This window comes from Schistocerca serialis, chromosome 4 (genome assembly GCF_023864345.2).
Source record: "Schistocerca serialis cubense isolate TAMUIC-IGC-003099 chromosome 4, iqSchSeri2.2, whole genome shotgun sequence".
In the NCBI taxonomy this organism is placed as follows: domain Eukaryota; kingdom Metazoa; phylum Arthropoda; class Insecta; order Orthoptera; family Acrididae; genus Schistocerca; species Schistocerca serialis.
The window spans coordinates 422618704-422638474 of NC_064641.1; the positions used below are offsets into that span (position 1 = coordinate 422618704).

Here is a 19771-nt window from a genome sequence, read left to right on the forward strand (position 1 = left end):
TGCCTCGGGCATGGATGTGTGTGATGTCCTTAGGTTAGTAAAGTTTAATTAGTTCTAAGTTCTAGGCGACTGATGACCTCAGAAATTAAGTCGCATAGTGCTCAGAGCCATTTGAACCAGTGTCTTCAATTTGCTAATCTTCTATTAGAAAAGGAGGCGAAAAGTGAACTGTGTGTGTAGTGTAATATCGAAAAAATTTCATTTGCATGTATTCGTGAAAACACGTTTAAATTATGAAACAGTCTCGCAAATGCGCAATGTAGACATGTATAAGTACAGCTGTAAAAGGTATTGTAAACAACTCTATGGCAACGCTTCCTCATAGGTAGACTTACGGTTGTTATTTTCGTCTACAACAGTTTGCGCTTCGCAATTTAATGCTGTCAAAGCGCTGTCGGGTTTCAGGATTTTCCTTGAGTTGACTCGACTGTAGGAGTGTCTTCGTACTAAAGAATAAGTGTATTAAAACTTCATGCGTGATACGACATTTTTTCATGCATATCAGTGTTTGTGACGTGATAGCTATTGAACTATGTATCGTACCGTGATGCATATGTGTAGCTACATTCAACGGCATACGCGGATACTCTCTGCAAAATGTGTTGCGAATAGAGTTGGTAGCAAAGAAGTAATAAATTTAAACGTCATGCACGAAGAGGCAATTTTTCACGCATCTAATTTTTTATGACGTCACATCTCCTCAACTGTGAGAGGAAGGTGGTTCTTACCTCGCCAGCGATTATTGCCTGACAGTGAGGGATATCTGTAACAAGCTTGGTTGAGATTGGATAAGTGGTTTAGGACATACAAAATGGTTCAAACGGGTCTAAGCACTATGGGACTTAACATCTGAGGTCATTAGTCCCCTAGACTTAGAACTACTTAAACCTAATTAACCTAAGGACATCACACACATCCATGCCCGAGGCAGGATTCGAACCTGCGACCGTAGCAGCAACGCGATTCCGGACTGAAGCGTCTAGAACCGCTCGGTCACAGCGGACGGCTTAGGACATACATAAACGCACACATATACATACATCAGTTTTTATAATGTGTATGGATACTCGTATTCTGGTCATTTGCAGATATTTTTTCTGTAAAAATGACTAATTATTTTTGTTCAATAATTCTTCTGTGGCACAGAGGGGGCTGTTTATGTGAAAGGTCTTTATGTTTTAAATCACTTTAGACTCTACAGATTGCCAAAGTGTTTTATAGTTGCACATCTAAGCCCTTTCTGTGCCAACGTTAGATTCATGAAAAGATAACGCAGATAACTTTTTCTTCCAGTGGTATGTTTGTGAATGTGTCTGTTACTCTCAAACTAAGAATGATTTTGACAACAAATTCTATAAGTGAATAAATGCACTGCAAGGCTGAGGTTAATATTTCCAGCTGCTTAAAGAGATGCCTGCAAGAAGTACGTTTCGCCAACCCGATTCACACAACTATAATTACTTTCTTTTGTGCAATTACTACTTACTGTTGAAGTCAGGATTTACTCAGGATATTATCTATAGGACGTCAGTGAGTGTAAGTATGCGAAATATGTTAGCTTTCTGATTTCTATAACCCAAAAGTTGGCAAATATTCTCATGGCGAACATAGGCGAACTTAAACGTGTTAGCAGGTCTAGTTTAAGTTTTCATGCACATCTAAAAACTTGGGAGTTTCTGCTGTGTTTGCTGTGTCTCTGTGTAACCACTGGACACGCAGGTGCTGGAGCGCTGGGCAGGCCGGCCACTTACCGGCTCGTACCTCGGCGAGCCAGGCGGTCGGCGGCCGCATGAGCGGGGCGCGGTTGCAGAGGTGCTCCTCGTCACAGCACTCCAGGTACGGCCAGCGGTCTCTCGGCACTTTGGCCGGCCTCCGGTTCTCGCACAGCAGCGGCGTGCTGCTTCTGAAACACACACACGCATCGCGGCTACTGACCGCTGCTGAGAGGAGCGCGAGCACCAGGAATTGGTCAGCGGATCAGTTACACTACAACAGAACAGTATGCACCGCTGTAAACATTTTATTATGAGTCTTCAGCTTCTCCTGGCGTAATTCGTGACGAAATAAATGACGCGTGAACGACTGGACGTCAGTATCCAACGACAAGTGAACTGTTCATCAGCTCACCTGGTGGTGGTAATGTGTTCAGCTGCCGAAAGAGTGTGCCCGTTGGACATTGACAACTAGCCATTCTCCTCTGAACTATTTAATAATTTTTATAAATGCAATTACTTCAGAACTGTAACTGTGACTGACTTGATTTTGTTTGAGTGACATAAATACAGTTTGTGCGAAGTAAAAATGGTCGAAAAATGCTTACAGTAGGACCGACACGCGATGAACATCATAGAAGATGCTGGAAATGGCGACCATTGATGTCAGTGTAGAGCTGTGCTCGATTCATGCAAACGCGAGACGTTTGTATCGGCTTTGCCTGAGTAATAGCAGCAATAGCTGTTTTAACGTTTTGCTGTAGTTCTTACGGTGTGAATATACACTCCTGGAAATTGAAATAAGAACACCGTGAATTCATTGTCCCAGGAAGGGGAAACTTTATTGACACATTCCTGGGGTCAGATACATCACATAATCACACTGACAGAACCACAGGCACATAGACACAGGCAACAGAGCATGCACAATGTCGGCACTAGTACAGTGTATATCCACCTTTCGCAGCAATGCAGGCTGCTATTCTCCCATGGAGACGATCGTAGAGATGCTGGATGTAGTCCTATGGAACGGCTTGCCATGCCATTTCCACCTGGCGCCTCAGTTGGACCAGCGTTCGTGCTGGACGTGCAGACCGCGTGAGACGACGCTTCATCCAGTCCCAAACATGCTCAATGGGGGATAGATCCGGAGATCTTTCTGGCCAGGGTAGTTGACTTACACCTTCTAGAGCACGTTGGGTGGCACGGGATACATGCGGACGTTGGAAGTTCCCTTGCCGGTCTAGGAATGGTAGAACGATGGGTTCGATGACGGTTTGGATGTACCGTGCACTATTCAGTGTCCCCTCGACGATCACCAGTGGTGTACGGCCAGTGTAGGAGATCGCTCCCCACACCATGATGCCGGGTGTTGGCCCTGTGTGCCTCGGTCGTATGCAGTCCTGATTGTGGCGCTCACCTGCACGGCGCCAAACACGCGTACGACCATCATTGGCACCAAGGCAGAAGCGACTCTCATCGCTGAAGACGACACGTCTCCATTCGTCCCCCCATTCACGCCTGTCGCGACACCACTGGAGGCGGGCTGCACGATGTTGGGGCGTGAGCGGAAGACGGCCTAACGGTGTGCGGGACCATAGCCCAGCTTCATGGAGACGGTTGCGAATGGTCCTCGCCGATACCCCAGGAGCAACAGTGTCCCTAATTTGCTGGGAAGTGGCGGTGCGGTCCCCTACGGCACTGCGTAGGATCCTACGGTCTTGGCGTGCATCCGTGCGTCGCTGCGGCCCGGTCCCAGGTCGACGGGCACGTGCACCTTCCGCCGACCACTGGCGATAACATCGATGTACTGTGGAGACCTCACGCCCCACGTGTTGAGCAATTCGGCGGTACGTCCACCCGGCCTCCCGCATGCCCACTATACGCCCTCGCTCAAAGTCCGTCAACTGCACATACGGTTCACGTCCACGCTGTCGCGGCATGCTACCAGTGTTAAAGACTGCGATGGAGCTCCGTATGCCACGGCAAACTGGCTGACACTGACGGCGGCGGTGCACAAATGCTGCGCAGCTAGCGCCATTCGACGGCCAACACCGCGGTTCCTGGTGTGTCCGCTGTGCCGTGCGTGTGATCATTGCTTGTACAGCCCTCTCGCAGTGTCCGGAGCAAGTATGGTGGGTCTGACACACCGGTGTCAATGTGTTCTTTTTTCCATTTCCAGGAGTGTATATGCCCCTTCAATTTCCCAAACAGATAAAAATCACAGGGACAGAGAGATGGGGTGATTGTGGTAGCTAAAATATTGCACTGCCTCTGCTGATAGTTGTCTCCTTTCTGAACACCCCACACACTCAACTCAAAGTTCTCAAGGCAGTGCATGCTATTGCTGCATATTGCTGAAAAAATCTACACAGTCGTTCATCTTCTGTGAATCTATCTACATATGTATTAAACGGTTTCTGGAAATACCGTTAAGCATAAACAGTCTGGGAAAAAAACGTATTATGATGAGGACACCAGACATTGCACATCAAAAAACGAACCTTTAGATTATGTAACGGCTCTTCAAAATACCGCTGAGGATTTCCTGATGCATAATGGTGCATCTTCTGTGAGTTAATGTGCCTTGACAGGCTGAATCACGCCTCACCCCTAGAAATAAAAAACTAATGCTCCAGAAATGCTGAGTCCACTTTACTCAGAAATCGAATGGTTCATAGACTTAGTGGTTCCCAGCAGTTTCTGTTGTGGGTAATTCTCTCATTAACAAGGGTCAAATCCAAGCTAGTCTTGCAGCAATTTTGTAGGCCAGTTTTATTGTGTCTACCCTATACGTCATATAACTAAGAAAGTTTGGACCCAGGCTGCACTGCTGCTAGATTACCCGACTCTCAACTCACCCACTACCTCTGACTCAAGCCAATTGCCTTACGTATAAAATGGTGGGAAATACAAAATAACCCAATTGGTCGATGTATAAAATGGCGGAGTACTCAAAAGTTGCTGGGGAATTCAAAATAGTCCAATTACACGAACTGTAAAATGGAAAATAAAAAAAAATCCAAGATGGTGGAAATAGATCATTTACGCTAAGCATAGAATCCAAGACGCCAAACCCTAGGATGTTGGCTCAGCCTGCATGGTTGTCAGATTTACTCGGTCCTATGACGTCAGAACCTAAGATGCTGGACCTCAAGATATGAGCCCAGTCTGCATGGTGGCCATATTTCCCAAGCTCTTTAATGTCAGAATACATGATGGCAGATCTGGGGTATGAACCCAGCTTGCTTGTTGTCAGATTTCCCGTGTGTTCTAAGTTTAGAACCACATCCTGTGGCGAAATTCACAGTTCTCAGATTTTCCCCACTCCTATGATATTACAGTTTGAACTCACTTTTTCTAGTGCTAAGCGTAACCAACTGCCACTACTGCTAGGACAGAGTAGGAACAATTGCCGGCCACGATGGCCGAGCGGATCTAGGCGCTACAGTCTGGAACCGCGCGACCGCTACGGTCGTAGGTTCGAATCCTGCCTCGGGCATGGATGTGTGTGATGTCCTTAGGTTAGTTAGGTTTAAGTAGTTCTAAGTTCTAGGGGACTGATGACCTCAGAAGTTAAGTTCCATAGTACTCAGAGCCATTTGAACCATTTGAGTAGGAACAATTTTGTCTTTATTTAAACAAAGACGGCACCTTGGAGTGTGTCCACTAGTCAGAGGGATTCCAGAAGGAGTCTACATCGCCACTATCAGTCAGAGATGGCAGCTGCCACTGTGCGGGTCAATGCTGGTGGGTCATGGTCACTGATGCAGCCCCACCTCCTCCGCAGTAAACTGCTTCCACTGCCACGGCCACAGCCTGTGGCATGTTGTGCTGTCCACCACAGTGGACAGGCCAGTCATCTACCCGCCACAAGGCACTTGATGTTACACCACTACTACAGGGAGACTACTTTTGCCTATGTGCTGGAGCTCGCAAATTGATTGTGTTGCGACGCCACGTCATCATTTAGGAATGAGAGCAGTTATCCGTCTTCTATTGTTCGCTAAAGCCGTGCACCGCCATCTCAGGCTGCATGATTTTACACTTAAATATGTCTATTTTTTGATCGGTAAGGTTTCTGGCCTCTTAACTACGTGGAATGCATCGCTTTCAGATGAGTATCTAACCAGGCTCCAATTTTAGAACTGAGCAGCACCCTATTGCACTGTGTGAACTAAAATCAGCATTACAGGTAGTCTTAGACGCATATGTATGGAGGACGATTGGAGTTCAACATATTGTCTACAGAGATATCATTGGAATAAAATAGTAGCTCCCACTAAAAATAACGCAAATCTGCAGTGACAGTGTTAAAGGCGCCACTTGGACATAGCTGTCAAATTCGTTTGATCTGAACACATCTGGGACACTATTGGACGTCAGCAATTTCAAGTATTCGTCAGAATGATTTAAAAATCTTGTGGAAACGTTCAAGCTCGCTAAAAACACACCCTGTTTGCAGCACGGTTCTAGAGGGTTGTTTGGAGTGCTTATGAATTAAGCATCACAAAAGTTATTGAACGAAAACAGAGATGCCTGCTAGGATCGTAGCCGGTATGCATAACCCAGACAAACGTGTATCGATTTAGTAAAATATTCATTGACTTCAGCGCAAAATTGACCAATTTCGACATAAATTCAATGATATGTTGTATGGATGCACTATATCGTGTGTGTCCAAATTTCTAGCAAGTACGAGTAGAAATACTCCTCCATGCCAGTAGCGTACTATCATGATAACCTCTTGCAAATCGGTGACGCTTGACTCTCGTCGCTAAAGAAAAAAAAATCTGTCGGGTAGAGCGTCCGACGGGTGCAAGTCGACAGGGATGAAATGATGATGATTAGGACAACACAACACCCAGCCCCTGAGCGGTAAAAATCTGCGACCCAGCCGGGAATCGAACCTGGGCCCTTAGGATTGACATTCTGTCGCACTGACCACTCAACTACCGCGGGGTGGACACCCTCGTCGCTATGTCATGCAGCACTGTGAGTCTTCTATAGTATGGCCAGCGCCATCTGATCCAGAGCCTTGGCCAGCTGCAGGTACACAGTGGCCAGTCTCGTGTTGGTGTGTGTCCTGTAATGGTAAGGTTAGTTCACACTGCAGAATAGAATGCTGCTAAGTTCTGATACTGTGGCATGGTTAAGGCCATAGAAATGCAATTGAAAGTAATGAATTCCACATGGCTAAGAGGCCAGGAATGTCCAGTTCTACAATTAGATATTGTTTTAAATCAAGTAGGCTGAGGTGGGGGTGCATAAGAGTTGGGAAAGCAATGACTGGGTTTTAAATTTAGAAATTTAGAACACACATAAAATCTGGCAACCAAGCTTACTGGATACATAGCTCCAGATCTGCCATATTGGATTCTGACATCATAGAACTGGAGGAAATTCCAGTGGCAATATTCCCTCGCCAGCTAGGATTCCGACATCATAGTGGAGTGAAAATGTGGCACCCATGCAGCCTGGGCTCATAGCCCTCTGTCCACCATGTAGGATTCTGTACTCAGCTCCTACTTCCACCACCATGACAATGCCGCATCTTGGCTTTATTGAATTTCACACAGCTGTGCACATAACACAATTGGATTAATCTGAATTACCAGCTCCTACTTCCACCACCATGACAATGCTGCATCTTGGTTTTATTGAATTTCATACAGCTATGCACATAACAGAATTGGATTAATCTGAATTACCTGCCAATATTAGAGTTTCATGCCTTTTTATATGTAGGGCAGTATTAGAATATTTTAAAATTCCCATCATTTTACGCATAAGGGAACTGGCCTATGTCATAAGGACGGGAGAATGGGGAGAGGGAATCAGGTAAAAGTGCATGTCATAGGGGATGGAGAGGGACAGGGGGAATCTGACAAAAAAATGCTGCCTGGACCTGAACCCTCTCAGCCCTACTACTCCTGTATAATAGATTGTTTCACGTCTTCATAACGCTGATACTTCGGGAATAAAATAGATCAAATTGTCCATTAGCCGGCCGCGGTGGTCTCGCGGTTCTAGGCGCTCAGTCCGGAGCCGCGTGACTGCTACGGTCGCAGGTTCGAATCCTGCCTCGGGCATGGATGTGTGTGATGTCCTTAGGTTAGTTAGGTTTAAGCAGTTCTAAGTTCTAGGGGACTGATGACCACAGATGTTAAGTCCCATAGTGCTCAGAGCCATTTGAACCAAATTGTCCATTTGTGTACTCATGTTAAATATTGGTGACTTTGATACAACTACTGAAATGCGTTTCTTAATTATAGTACACGTTTTGCTTTATTGAGTTAAAACCAACGGTAACGTATTGTTGTCCATTTCTTCAAAAATGGCTCTGAGCACTATGGGACTCAACTGCTGAGGTCATTAGTCCCCTAGAACTTAGAACTAGTTAAACCTAACTAATCTAAGGACATCACAAACATCCATGCCCGAGGCAGGATTCGAACCTGCGACCGTAGCGGCCTTGCGGTTCCAGACTGCAGCGCCTTTAACCGCACGGCCACTTCGGCCGGCTGTCCATTTCTTGCTTGCAGCAGCAATGTGCAGTCTCACCCCGCGTTTCGCTAGAAATTTAGTCTTTGATACAGGTCCCGTGAACAAAAAAATTTAAAAAAAATGGGAGATCATACATGGCGAGCAATGAAAGACGACAAGACTGACAGTGAAGGCTAGTGGTAAGACAATATTTTTCAGGTAAGTCGTAGACAGGTACGGAGCAGAAGAGAATAAGGTGAAGGACTGTTTCCCTTCTCCCCGTCCTCACCCCTCACAAGCGTTCTTTTGAGTTGCCTACTGTACAAGGGTAAACCACAAAGATTTCATTATCACCTAAAAAAAAAAAAAGATCACCTTCAACAGCAGCCTGACACAACTGCAACACTTCTGTTGATTCCAAAAACTAATTAGTGAACGATACTCCACTGTATCAGCGGGTTTCGACACTGTAGACCGATGTGCGTACCATGACTGCAGGTAAGTATCTAAAAGCAAATAAAAAATAATTACATAATAAAATTTTTTTGAGGTGGTAATTCACTTTACGACTGTACTATCGTGGTATCACGAAATGTCTTCTGTCAGGGGGACAAGAGGCACAATAACAGCCAACTATCCTCTGAAAAAAGCGGAACATGAGAAGAGAAATCCTACAGTAAAGTCAGCAAAAGAAGATCCGTGGTAGTTGCAGTGGGCTTGGCGTTGCTGCTTTACTTGCGGGTCTCCTGATCCAATCACGTGCATTTCTATGGCAACTCTGTAGTGTTCTCACAGCTCTGTAGAAGACTATTGTTTCGCCTGCCGCTGTTTCCACTCTGCAGTTGAAAGCTGGCAACAGAATTGCCAGCTGTCAAGGATCTTCTTTTGCTGACTCTATTATAGCGACAAACATCAGCCAACTCATTGTTAGAGTGCAGTCTGTAGCATTATCACGACGTGAACATTGCATTGCGATTCCAGAAAAAATCTAACTCTGCAGCAGGGAGTGTCCTGATTTAAAACTTTTTGGAAGATTAAAAGTATGTGCCGAAAGGTACAAGGGAGAAATTCTGTGAAGTTTGGAAAGAAGGAGAATAGTTATTGGTACAAGCAAAGCTATGAGGGGGGAGGAGGGGGGGCGCCTTCGTGAGAGGAGTTTCTTGGAGAGTTCAGTTGTTGGGAGACGCTTGCCCACAAAAGGTAAAGGTTCTATATTCGATTCATGGTCTGGCACAGAGTTTTAATCTGACAGGAAGTTTCAAGGTTATTGTTGTACTTCTTGTGGGAGAATCGACCTTTGTTGAAACTTGTCGATTAATTTACAGAGCGGGAACAGTTACTTACCATTATCATGAATAGAATAAGTCTGGTAAATATGAGAAGTGGGTGCAGGGAAAATTACAGTTTAACCATTCGCTCGACGAAAGATCCGTACCCAAAGACTGGAAAGTTGCACGGGTCACACCGATATTCAAGAAAGGTAGTAGGAGCAATCCACTAAATTACAAGCCCATATCATTAACGTCGATATGCAGCAGGATTGTGGAATATATATTGTATTCGAACATTACGCATTACCTAGAAGAGAACGGTCTACTGACACACACTCAACACGGATTTAGAAAACATCGTTATTGTGAAGCACAACTAGCTCTTTACTCACACGAAGCGTTGAGTGCTATTGACAAGGGGTTTCAAATTGATTCCATATTTCTAGATTTACAGACGACTTTTGACACAGTACCACCCAAGCTGCTTGTACTGAAATTGCATGCTTATGGAATATCGTGTCAGTTATGTGATTTTATTCATGATTTCCTGTCAGAGAGGTCACAGTTCGCAGTAATTGACGGGAAGTCATCGACTAAAACAGAAGCGATTTCTGGCGTTCCTCAAGATAGTGTTTTAGGTCCTATCTACATAAACGATGTAGGAGACAATCTGAGTAGCCGTCTTAGGTTGTCTGCAGATGATGCTGTCGTTTATCGACTAATAAAGTCATCAGAAGATCAAAACAAATTGCAAAACTATTTAGAAAAGATATATGTATGGTGCAAAAATTGGCAGTTGACCCTCAATAACGAAAAGTGTGAGTTTATCCACATGAGTGCTAAAAGTAATCCGTTAAAATTCAATTATACGATAAATTAGTCAAATCTAAAGGTCGTCAATTCAATTAAGTACCTAGGCATTACAATTACGAACAACTTAAATTGGAAGGAACACACAAAAAATGTTGTGAGGAAGGCTGATCAGAGACTGAAATTTATTGGCAGGACAGAAAATGTAACAGATCTACTAAAGAGACAGCCTATACTATGCTTGTCCGTCCCCATTTAGAATACTGCTGCGTAGTGTGAGATCCTTACCAGATAGGACTGACGGAGTACATCGAGAAAGTTCAAACAAGGGCAGCACGTTTTTTACTATCGCGAAATAGGGGAGAGAGTGTTACTGAAATAACACAGGATTTGGGGTGGACATCACTAAAACAAAGGCGTTTTTCGTTGCGGCGGAATGTTCTCACGAAATTTCGATCACCAACTTTCTCCTCCGGATGAGAAACGATCATCATAATAAAATAAGGGAAATCAGAGCTCGCACGGAGAGATATAGGTGTTCGGTTCTTCCGCGTGCTGTACTAGATTGGAATAATAGAGAGATATTATGAAGGTGGTTCGATGGACCCTCTGCCAGGCATTTAAAGATGATTTGCAGATTATCTATGTAACCGCGCGGGGTAACCGCCCGGTCTTGGCGTCTTGTCACGGTTCGCACGGCTGCCTCCATCGGAGGTTCAAGTCCTCCCTCGGGCATGGGTTTGTGTGGTATCCATAGCGCAAGTTAGCTAAATTTAGATTAAGTAGTGTGTAGGCTGAGGGACCGATGACCTCAGCAGTTTGGTCCCATAAGGTCTTACCACAAATTTCCTATTATCCATGTAGATGTAGATGTAGAACCAAACTCCAAAAATAATGTGTTTTAGTTATGCACTGTGCTGCATGGCATTGTACACAGTCCGACAAGGCGCAGTTAATGATGTAAAACAGCTCTTGCGCTTGGTATCAGTAACTGTGACGAGGTATTTTGTACAATTTACAGTTGTGTTCTTGGAAGACACATAAGGAGAAGTGATTCAATGAAAACATTTGTGTCATGACAGTACAGTTGTGTTGTATGAGAAAATAGTGCAATTTGAATGATCAACAGCGAAATGATGAACAGTTGAGTATCATTCCTGATCAGGGGCTTCCATAGGAAGGCTGCAACATTTACTGATCGCACATATGGCGCCAGGGCTCCCTGAACCGTTTAGAGACCGTACGTCCTTTCCTTTTCATAATCATCTACTAAATAACACCGAAAGATATCTCAAAGATAAGATATATAGGTGGCATATTTCGCCGCCGACGTCACGTTTCCCGACACTTTATCACAACAAACAGTATTAGAAATGACGCGTTTTGGAGAGATCTTTAATGTTGTCTATGTTAGCTTCGATAGATACTTCATGTTTTTGTTATTTTCAGTTCTACACTTGAGACGTTTATCGTCTTTCATGTGTTTTCAATATGCGGCGTTTATGAATTCAAGCGTCGAGTCAGTGATGGTCTGTGACGTCACAGGTCCTATGCTGTGATTGGCTGCAAAAGCAAACAGAGCAGTTCCATGTTGATTAAAGTATTTGCGAAGTTAAGATGTCGTATTTGTTACTTTTCTTACTTACAATTCCGTATTACACCACTAGACACTGTAAATAATACACCGCATAGAATATCTCTCCACAACCCATCAGTTTTAGTATGGTTTGTTATGCTGAAATGTCGAGAAATGTGACATTCATGGTAAACATGCTACCATTCATTGCACCGTTGACATTATATAAATACGAGGGAAGTTCCGAAAGTAAGTTCTCTGCGGTACTGCTGAAATCTACACAGTTCCGCTCGTGAGCAGTAGTATCTCTGGTTGAAGCAGAACGAAATGACGCAATTTCGACCTCGCTGTGTTGTGTCTCGCTCGTAGTAATTGTTTATAATGGCACCGTTGATAGAAAATCCCGCCGTGTGGGAACTGAGATCTGTGGTTCGTTTCCTGAATGCTACGAACGTTAAACTGACATTCATCGACATATCTCTGAGGTTTACGAATAAAGTTCAATGAGTTCTTCAGTGGTGAGAAGTGTCCGAAAGTTTAAGGAAGGGCGTGATTAAGTGTGACGAAGAACGAAGTGAACGTTCATCTGTTGTTTTCCGATGAACTGGTTAGTGCAGTCGAACAAATGGTTAAGAAAAACCGTAGGTTTAGTATTCATGAACAGTAATTTACGAGATTGTTACTGAAAAACTGGGCTTTCATAAACTTTGCACACATTAGATGCCTAAATTTCTTAGTGAACAATACAAACAATAGCGGATGGATAGCGCACTCGATTTTTTGACACGTTACAATGACGATGGCGAGAAATTTTTATCCCAGATAGCCAGGGGGGGATGGAACACGGGTTGCTTATGACACCCCTGAGACGTAACGGAATCGAGTGACTGGAGGCACACTTCGTCCCCAGGAAAAGTTACGCCCAAGCAACTCTTGACACCGCAGAAATTCACGTGCACAGTGTTTTTTGACAGACAAGGCATTTTACTGACTTACTTTTTACCACGATATGAACAATCAATAGGGATGTTTATTGCGAGACGCTTAAAAAAACTGCGCCGCGTAATACAGAACTAGCGCAGAGGAATACTCTCGAAAGGTGTAGTTTTCATTAATGTCAACGCCCGACTACACACTACGAATGTGACAAGACAACTCCTTCAGAGCTTTGGCTGGGACGTTTTTAGGCGTCCTCCGTTCAGTCCCGACGTCGCTCCTAGCGATTTTCATTTATTTCGGCGTCTTAAGTCGTTTCTCGGTGGTAAGCACTTTCAGATCGATGAAGAGGTAAATGAGCACGTTAGAGCAGTGAGGCGAATTCGTCGAGCTTGCAAAGCCCGTTTACGAGAAAGTATGCTCTATTGGGCGTACTGCAGGCCGATGGTAGTTCCGCAGTCTGTGTGGGCTGGCGGTAATTTGCAGTTGTCATTGTCCTGGTGGTCGTGCCGTGTTTTGGTTTCATGTTGGTTGACCGACCGAACTGATTTTGGGCGCCTTCCGTTTGTCCATTAAATCCATATTTTCGGAGAATGAAGCCGATCCTCTGGAAGAGAAGTATTGCCCACGTGAACTCCTAAGTTTTAACTTTCGCTACGTCACTCGACGGTTGTTCCGTTGGGTGTATGTGATCTGTTATTTACTCGGGGGTTCACTGTTGCAACTGTAGTACACTGTAAGCTATTGAAGCTTAACTGGCTTTGTTTGAAGATCCGGAATTTTACATGTAGCATGCTGCACAGCATTGCAGGTCTTGCGGATGAAAATCTGTGACCCACCTAATAAATAATTGCAAATTATAAATTTAAGATCCCCTCCCATGAACCATAGACCTTGCCGTTGGTGGGGAGGCTTGCGTACCTCAGCGATACAGATAGCCGTACCGTAGGTGCAACCACAACGGAGGGGTATCTGTTGAGAGGCCAGACAAACGTATGGTTCCTGAAGAGGGGCAGCAGCCTTTTCAGTAGTTGCAGGGGCAACAGTCTGGATGATTGACTGATCTGGCCTTGTAACACTAACCAAAACGGCCTTGCTGTGCTGGAACTGCGAACGGCTGAAAGCAAGGGGAAACTACAGCCGTAATTTTTCCCGAGGGCATGCAGCTTTACTGTATGGATAAATGATGATGCCGTCGTCTTGGGTAAAATATTTCGGAGGTAAAATAGTCCCCCAGTCGGATCTCCGGGCGGGAACTACTCAGGAGGACGTCGTCATCAGGTGAAAGAAAACTGGCGTTCTACGGATCGGAGCGTGGAATGACAGATCACTTAATCGGGCAGGTAAGTTAGAAAATTTAAAAAGGGAAATGGATAGGTTAAAGTTGGATATAGTGGGAATTAGTGAAGTTCGGTGGCAGGAGGAACAAGACTTTTGGTCAGGTGAATACAGGTTTATAAATACAAAATCAAATAGGGATAATGCAGGAGTAGGTTTAATAATGAATAAAGCAATAGGAATGCGGGTAAGCTACTACAAACAGCACAGCGAACGCATTGTTGTGGCCAAGATAGACACGAAGCCCACGCCTTCGACAGTAGTACAAGTCTATATGCCAACTAGCTCTGCAGATGACGAAGAAATTGAAGAAATGTATGATGAAATAAAAGAAATAATTCAGATAGTGAAGGGAGACGAAAATTTAATAGTCATGGGTGACTGGAATTCAGTAGTAGAAAAAGGGAGAGAAGGAAAGGTAGTAGGTGAATAAGGATTGGGGGTAAGAAATGAAAGAGGAAGCCACCTGGTGGAATTTTGCACATAGCACAACTTAATCATAGCTAACACTTGGTTCAATAATCATGAAAGAAGGTTGTATACATGGAAGAAGCCTGGAGATACTGACAGGTTTCAGATAGGTTATATAATGGTAAGAGAGATTTAGGAACCAGGTTTTAAATTGTAAGACATTTCCAGGGGCAGATGTTGACTCTGACCACAATCTATTGGTTATGAACTGTAGATAAAAACTGAAGAAACTACAAAAAGGTGAGAATTGAAGCAGATGGGACCTGTATAAACTGAATAAACCAGAGGTTGTACAGAGTTTCAGGGAGAGCATAAGGGAACAATTGACAAGAATGGGGGAAAGAAGTACAGTAGAAGAAGAATGGGGAGCTTTGAGGGATGAAGTAGTGAAGGCAGCAGAGGATCAAGTAGGTAAAAAGATGACAGAAGAAATATTGAATTTAATTGACGAAAGGAGAAAATATAAAAATGCAGTAAGTGAAGCAGGCAAAAAGGAATACAAACGTCTCAAAAATGCGATCAACAGGAAGTGCGAAATGGCTTAGCAGGGATGGCTAGAGCACAAATGTAAGGATGTAGAGGCTTACCTCACTAGGGATATGATAGATACTGCCTACAGGAAAATTAAAGAGACCTTTGGAGAAAAGAGAACTACATGTATGAATATCAAGAGCTCAGATGGAAACCCAGTTCTAAGCAAAGAAGGGAAAGCAGAACGGTGGAAGGAGTATATAGAGGGTCTATACAAGGGCGATGTACTTGAGGACAATATTATGGAACTGGAAGAGGATGTAGATGAAGATGAAATGGGAGATATGATGCTGCGTGAAGAGTTTGACAGAGCACTGAAAGACCTGAGTCGAAAGAAGGCCCTGGGAGTAGACAACATTCCTTTAGTACTACTGACAGCCTTGGGAGAGCCAGTCCTGACAAAACTCTACCATCTGGTGAGCAAAATGGATGAGACAGGCGAAATACCCTCAGACTTCAAGAAGAATATAGTAATTCCAATCCCAAAGAAAGCAGGCGTTGACAGATGTGAAAATTACCGAACTATCAGTTTAATAAGTCACGGCTGCAAAATACTAACGCGAATTCCTTACAGACGAATGGAAAAACTGGTAGAAGCCGACCTTGGGAAAAATCAGCTTGGCTTCCGTAGAAATATGTGAACACGTGAGGCAATACTGACCCTATGACTTATCTTAGAAAATAGATTAAGGAAAGGCAAACCTACGTTTCTAGCATTTGCGGACTTAGAGAAAGCTTTTGACAATGTTGACTGGAATATTCTCTTTCAAATTATGAAGGTGGCAGGGATAAAATACATGGAGCGAAAGGCTATTTACAATTTGTACAGCAACCAGATGGCAGTTATAAGAGTCGAGGGACATGAAAGGGAAGCAGTGGTTGGGAAGGGAGTGAGACAGGGTTGTAGCCTCTCCCCGATGTTGTTCAATCTGTATATTGAGCAAGCAGTAAAGGAAACAAAAGAAAAATTCGGAGTAGGTATTAAAATCCATGGAGAAGGAATAAAAACTTTAAGGTTTGCCGATGACATTGTAATTCTGTCAGAGACAGCAAAGGACTTGGAAGAGCAGTTGAACGGAATGGACAGTGTCTTAAAAGGAGGATATAAGTTGAACATCAACAAAAGCAAAACGAGGATAATGGAATGTTGTCGAATTAAGTCGGGTGATGCTGAGGGAATTAGATTAGGAAATGAGACACTTAAAGTAGTAAAGGAGTTTTGCTATTTGGGGAGCAAAATAACTGATGATGGTCGAAGTAAAGAGGATATAAAATGTAGATTGACAATGGCAAGGAAAGCGTTTCTGAAGAAGAGAAATTTGTTAACATCGAGTATAGATTTAAGTGTCAGGAAGTCATTTCTGAAAGTATATGTATGGAGTGTAGCCATGTATGGAAGTGAAACATGGACGATAACTAGTTTGGACAAGAAGAGAATAGAAGCTTTCGAAATGTGGTGCTACAGGAGAATGCTGAAGGTTAGATGGGTAGATCACACAACTAATGCGGAGGTACTGAATAGGATTGGGAAGAAGAGGAGTTTGTGGCAAAACTTGACAAGAAGAAGGGATCGGTTGGTAGGACATGTTCTGAGGCATCAAGGGATCACAAATTTAGTATTGGAGGGCAGCGTGGAGGGTAAAAATCGTAGAGGGAGACCGAGAGATGAATACACTAAGCAGATTCAGAAGGATGTAGGCTGCAGTACGTACTGGGAGATGAAGAAGCTTGCACAGGATAGAGTAGCGTGGAAAGCTGCATCAAATCAGTCTCAGGACTGAAGACCACAACAACAACAACAACAATATTTAAGATTTCTGCAATTTTTTGTGCTATCTAGTCAGCTCATAAATGGCATTTAATGTGTTTATAAGCCTGTTCATGTTTTTGAGGTTTAAATGTAGTACTGCCCAGGTATTTCGGGTGACTGCTTAAGTTTGTGTCAGTCCAAGAGTAGTGGCTTGGTGCAAGGTTTTTCTAACGAAAATTTAATATTCATATTGTAGTTCAATATTTGTCTCACCCCTTTGTGCAGTGAGAGTGAATTTTTCCTCTTGTTCCTCCACTAATAAGTTTTTGTACCCTTGGTGTGCTTCTCATACTAGTTGTTTACGTGCTTGCTTGTTATCCACGCTTGGGTCGCTGACAGCGTCGCGCAGGATAGTCCGTATGTCTGCGATCCGGTAAGGACACGTAGATATCGGGCGACTCACCTTGTTGTATGTAATTATTCCAGAGTAACTCTGTCTGTATAATGCAACAAGTCCATGCAACCTATTGCCAAAATTAAAATGTTCATTGCATTTGGAAACTGGCCTTGGGCCTTTAATATTTCGTGTAATAACCGAAACTTATTTGTTTTCATGTTCCAAGAAGTTGCTTATCGTACTGTTTGATGTTCAAGCATCTGGCCTGTTACTGTGTTGGTTATTAGTTTTACGGGTCTAGTCTTCTCTTAATCATACACTCCTGGAAATTGAAATAAGAACACCGTGAATTCATTGTCCCAGGAAGGGGAAACTTTACTGACACATTCCTGGGGTCAGATACATCACATGATCACACTGACAGAACTACAGGCACATAGACACAGGCAACAGAGCATGCACAATGTCGGCACTAGTACAGTGTATATCCACCTTTCGCAGCAATGCAGGCTGCTATTCTCCCATGGAGACGATCGTAGAGATGCTGGATGTAGTCCTGTGGAACGGCTTGCCATGCCATTTCCACCTGGCGCCTCAGTTGGACCAGCGTTCGTGCTGGACGTGCAGACCGCGTGAGACGACGCTTCATCCAGTCCCAAACATGCTCAATGGGGGACAGATCCGGAGATCTTGCTGGCCAGGGTAGTTGACTTACACCTTCTAGAGCACGTTGGGTGGCACGGGATACATGCGGACGTGCATTGTCCTGTTGGAACAGCAAGTTCCCTTGCCGGTCTAGGAATGGTAGAACGATGGGTTCGATGACGGTTTGGATGTACCGTGCACTATTCAGTGTCCCCTCGACGATCACCAGTGGTGTACGGCCAGTGTAGGAGATCGCTCCCCACACCATGATGCCGGGTGTTGGCCCTGTGTGCCTCGGTCGTATGCAGTCCTGATTGTGGCGCTCACCTGCACGGCGCCAAACACGCATACGACCATCATTGGCACCAAGGCAGAAGCGACTCTCATCGCTGAAGACGACACGTCTCCATTCGTCCCTCCATTCACGCCTGTCGCGACACCACTGGAGGCGGGCTGCACGATGTTGGGGCGTGAGCGGAAGACGGCCTAACGGTGTGCGGGACCGTAGCCCAGCTTCATGGAGACGGTTGCGAATGGTCCTCGCCGATACCCCAGGAGCAACAGTGTCCCTAATTTGCTGGGAAGTGGCGGTGCGGTCCCCTACGGCACTGCGTAGGATCCTACGGTCTTGGCGTGCATCCGTGCGTCGCTGCAGTCCGGTCCCAGGTCGACGGGCACGTGCACCTTCCGCCGACCACTGGCGACAACATCGATGTACTGTGGAGACCTCACGCCCCACATGTTGAGCAATTCGGCGGTACGTCCACCCGGCCTCCCGCATGCCCACTATACGCCCTCGCTCAAAGTCCGTCAACTGCACATACGGTTCACGTCCACGCTGTCGCGGCATGCTACCAGTGTTAAAAAGACTGCGATGGAGCTCCGTATGCCACGGCAAACTGGCTGACACTGACGGCGGCGGTGCACAAATGCTGCGCAGCTAGCGCCATTCGACGGCCAACACCGCGGTTCCTGGTGTGTCCGCCGTGCCGTGCGTGTGATCATTGCTTGTACAGCCTTCTCGCAGTGTCTGGAGCAAGTATGGTGGGTCTGACACACCGGTGTCAATGTGTTCTCTTTTCCATTTCCAGGAGTGTAGATCGTTCTCTTATTTCTCTAAGGCAATGTTATTGATAAAATGTTGATTATTATAGTGAGTTTGGATCCAGTTAATTTTCTTAAAGAGTGTAATTTTGTATTCAGACAGTTGTGCTTAAGGGGTTGGTTCCCGATGGTAAATGAATTTGATTTGTTTTTTGTAAAAGAAAAAAATGTAAATACAGTTTTATTCTGGGGATTAGCCGACCTGTGAATCTTGATTTTGCTGTTATTAATGGGAGTGCCATTACATAGTCTTGACACCCACAATGCCAATTCTTGAGTAATTGATGCTTTCAAGTAACCTTATTTTAATTGATTAATCGTTTAATTAAACTGTTGTTTTCTGAATGGTTATGATAAAAATATATATGTGTTTGAAATTAAACAGTGAATACTGTTGAACAGCTTGGGTCAAGTCCTTCCATGTGAGTGTTTTTCCAAGAAATTCCGTGGGGCGTAATTTGCCCATTTCATCTGCTCTGCCTGGCGTAAAACTCTTTATTTCAGCATATCCGGCAAACTATATGCTGTAATTCAGGGCATAGAGCTGAATGTTCTGGGAAATGGCACAGTGTTTATATTACAGGTGTTAACTTTCAGCCCTCAGGTCTTAACTAAATACTACATCTGAGTCTGATCCCGACATAGGGAAATACTGAGCGGTGAGAATTCAAGGATACGAAGATACAAAGATACGAGGATCCCACAAGTGATAATCCAAAATCTGCGCTGCTACTTGCTTATCTT

At 44.4% G+C, this 19771-nt stretch overlaps 1 protein-coding gene across 1 annotated transcript in view; it reads right to left on the reverse strand.

Annotated features, from left to right (window-relative positions):
* The window catches only part of LOC126474506 (uncharacterized), a 467991-nt gene that overhangs the window by 89429 nt on the left and 358791 nt on the right, over window positions 1-19771 (reverse strand). The window contains exon 3 of the mRNA XM_050101976.1: window positions 1752-1903. Coding sequence (XP_049957933.1) covers window positions 1752-1903 — 152 coding nt within the window. The remainder of the gene's footprint in view (window positions 1-1751; window positions 1904-19771) is intronic.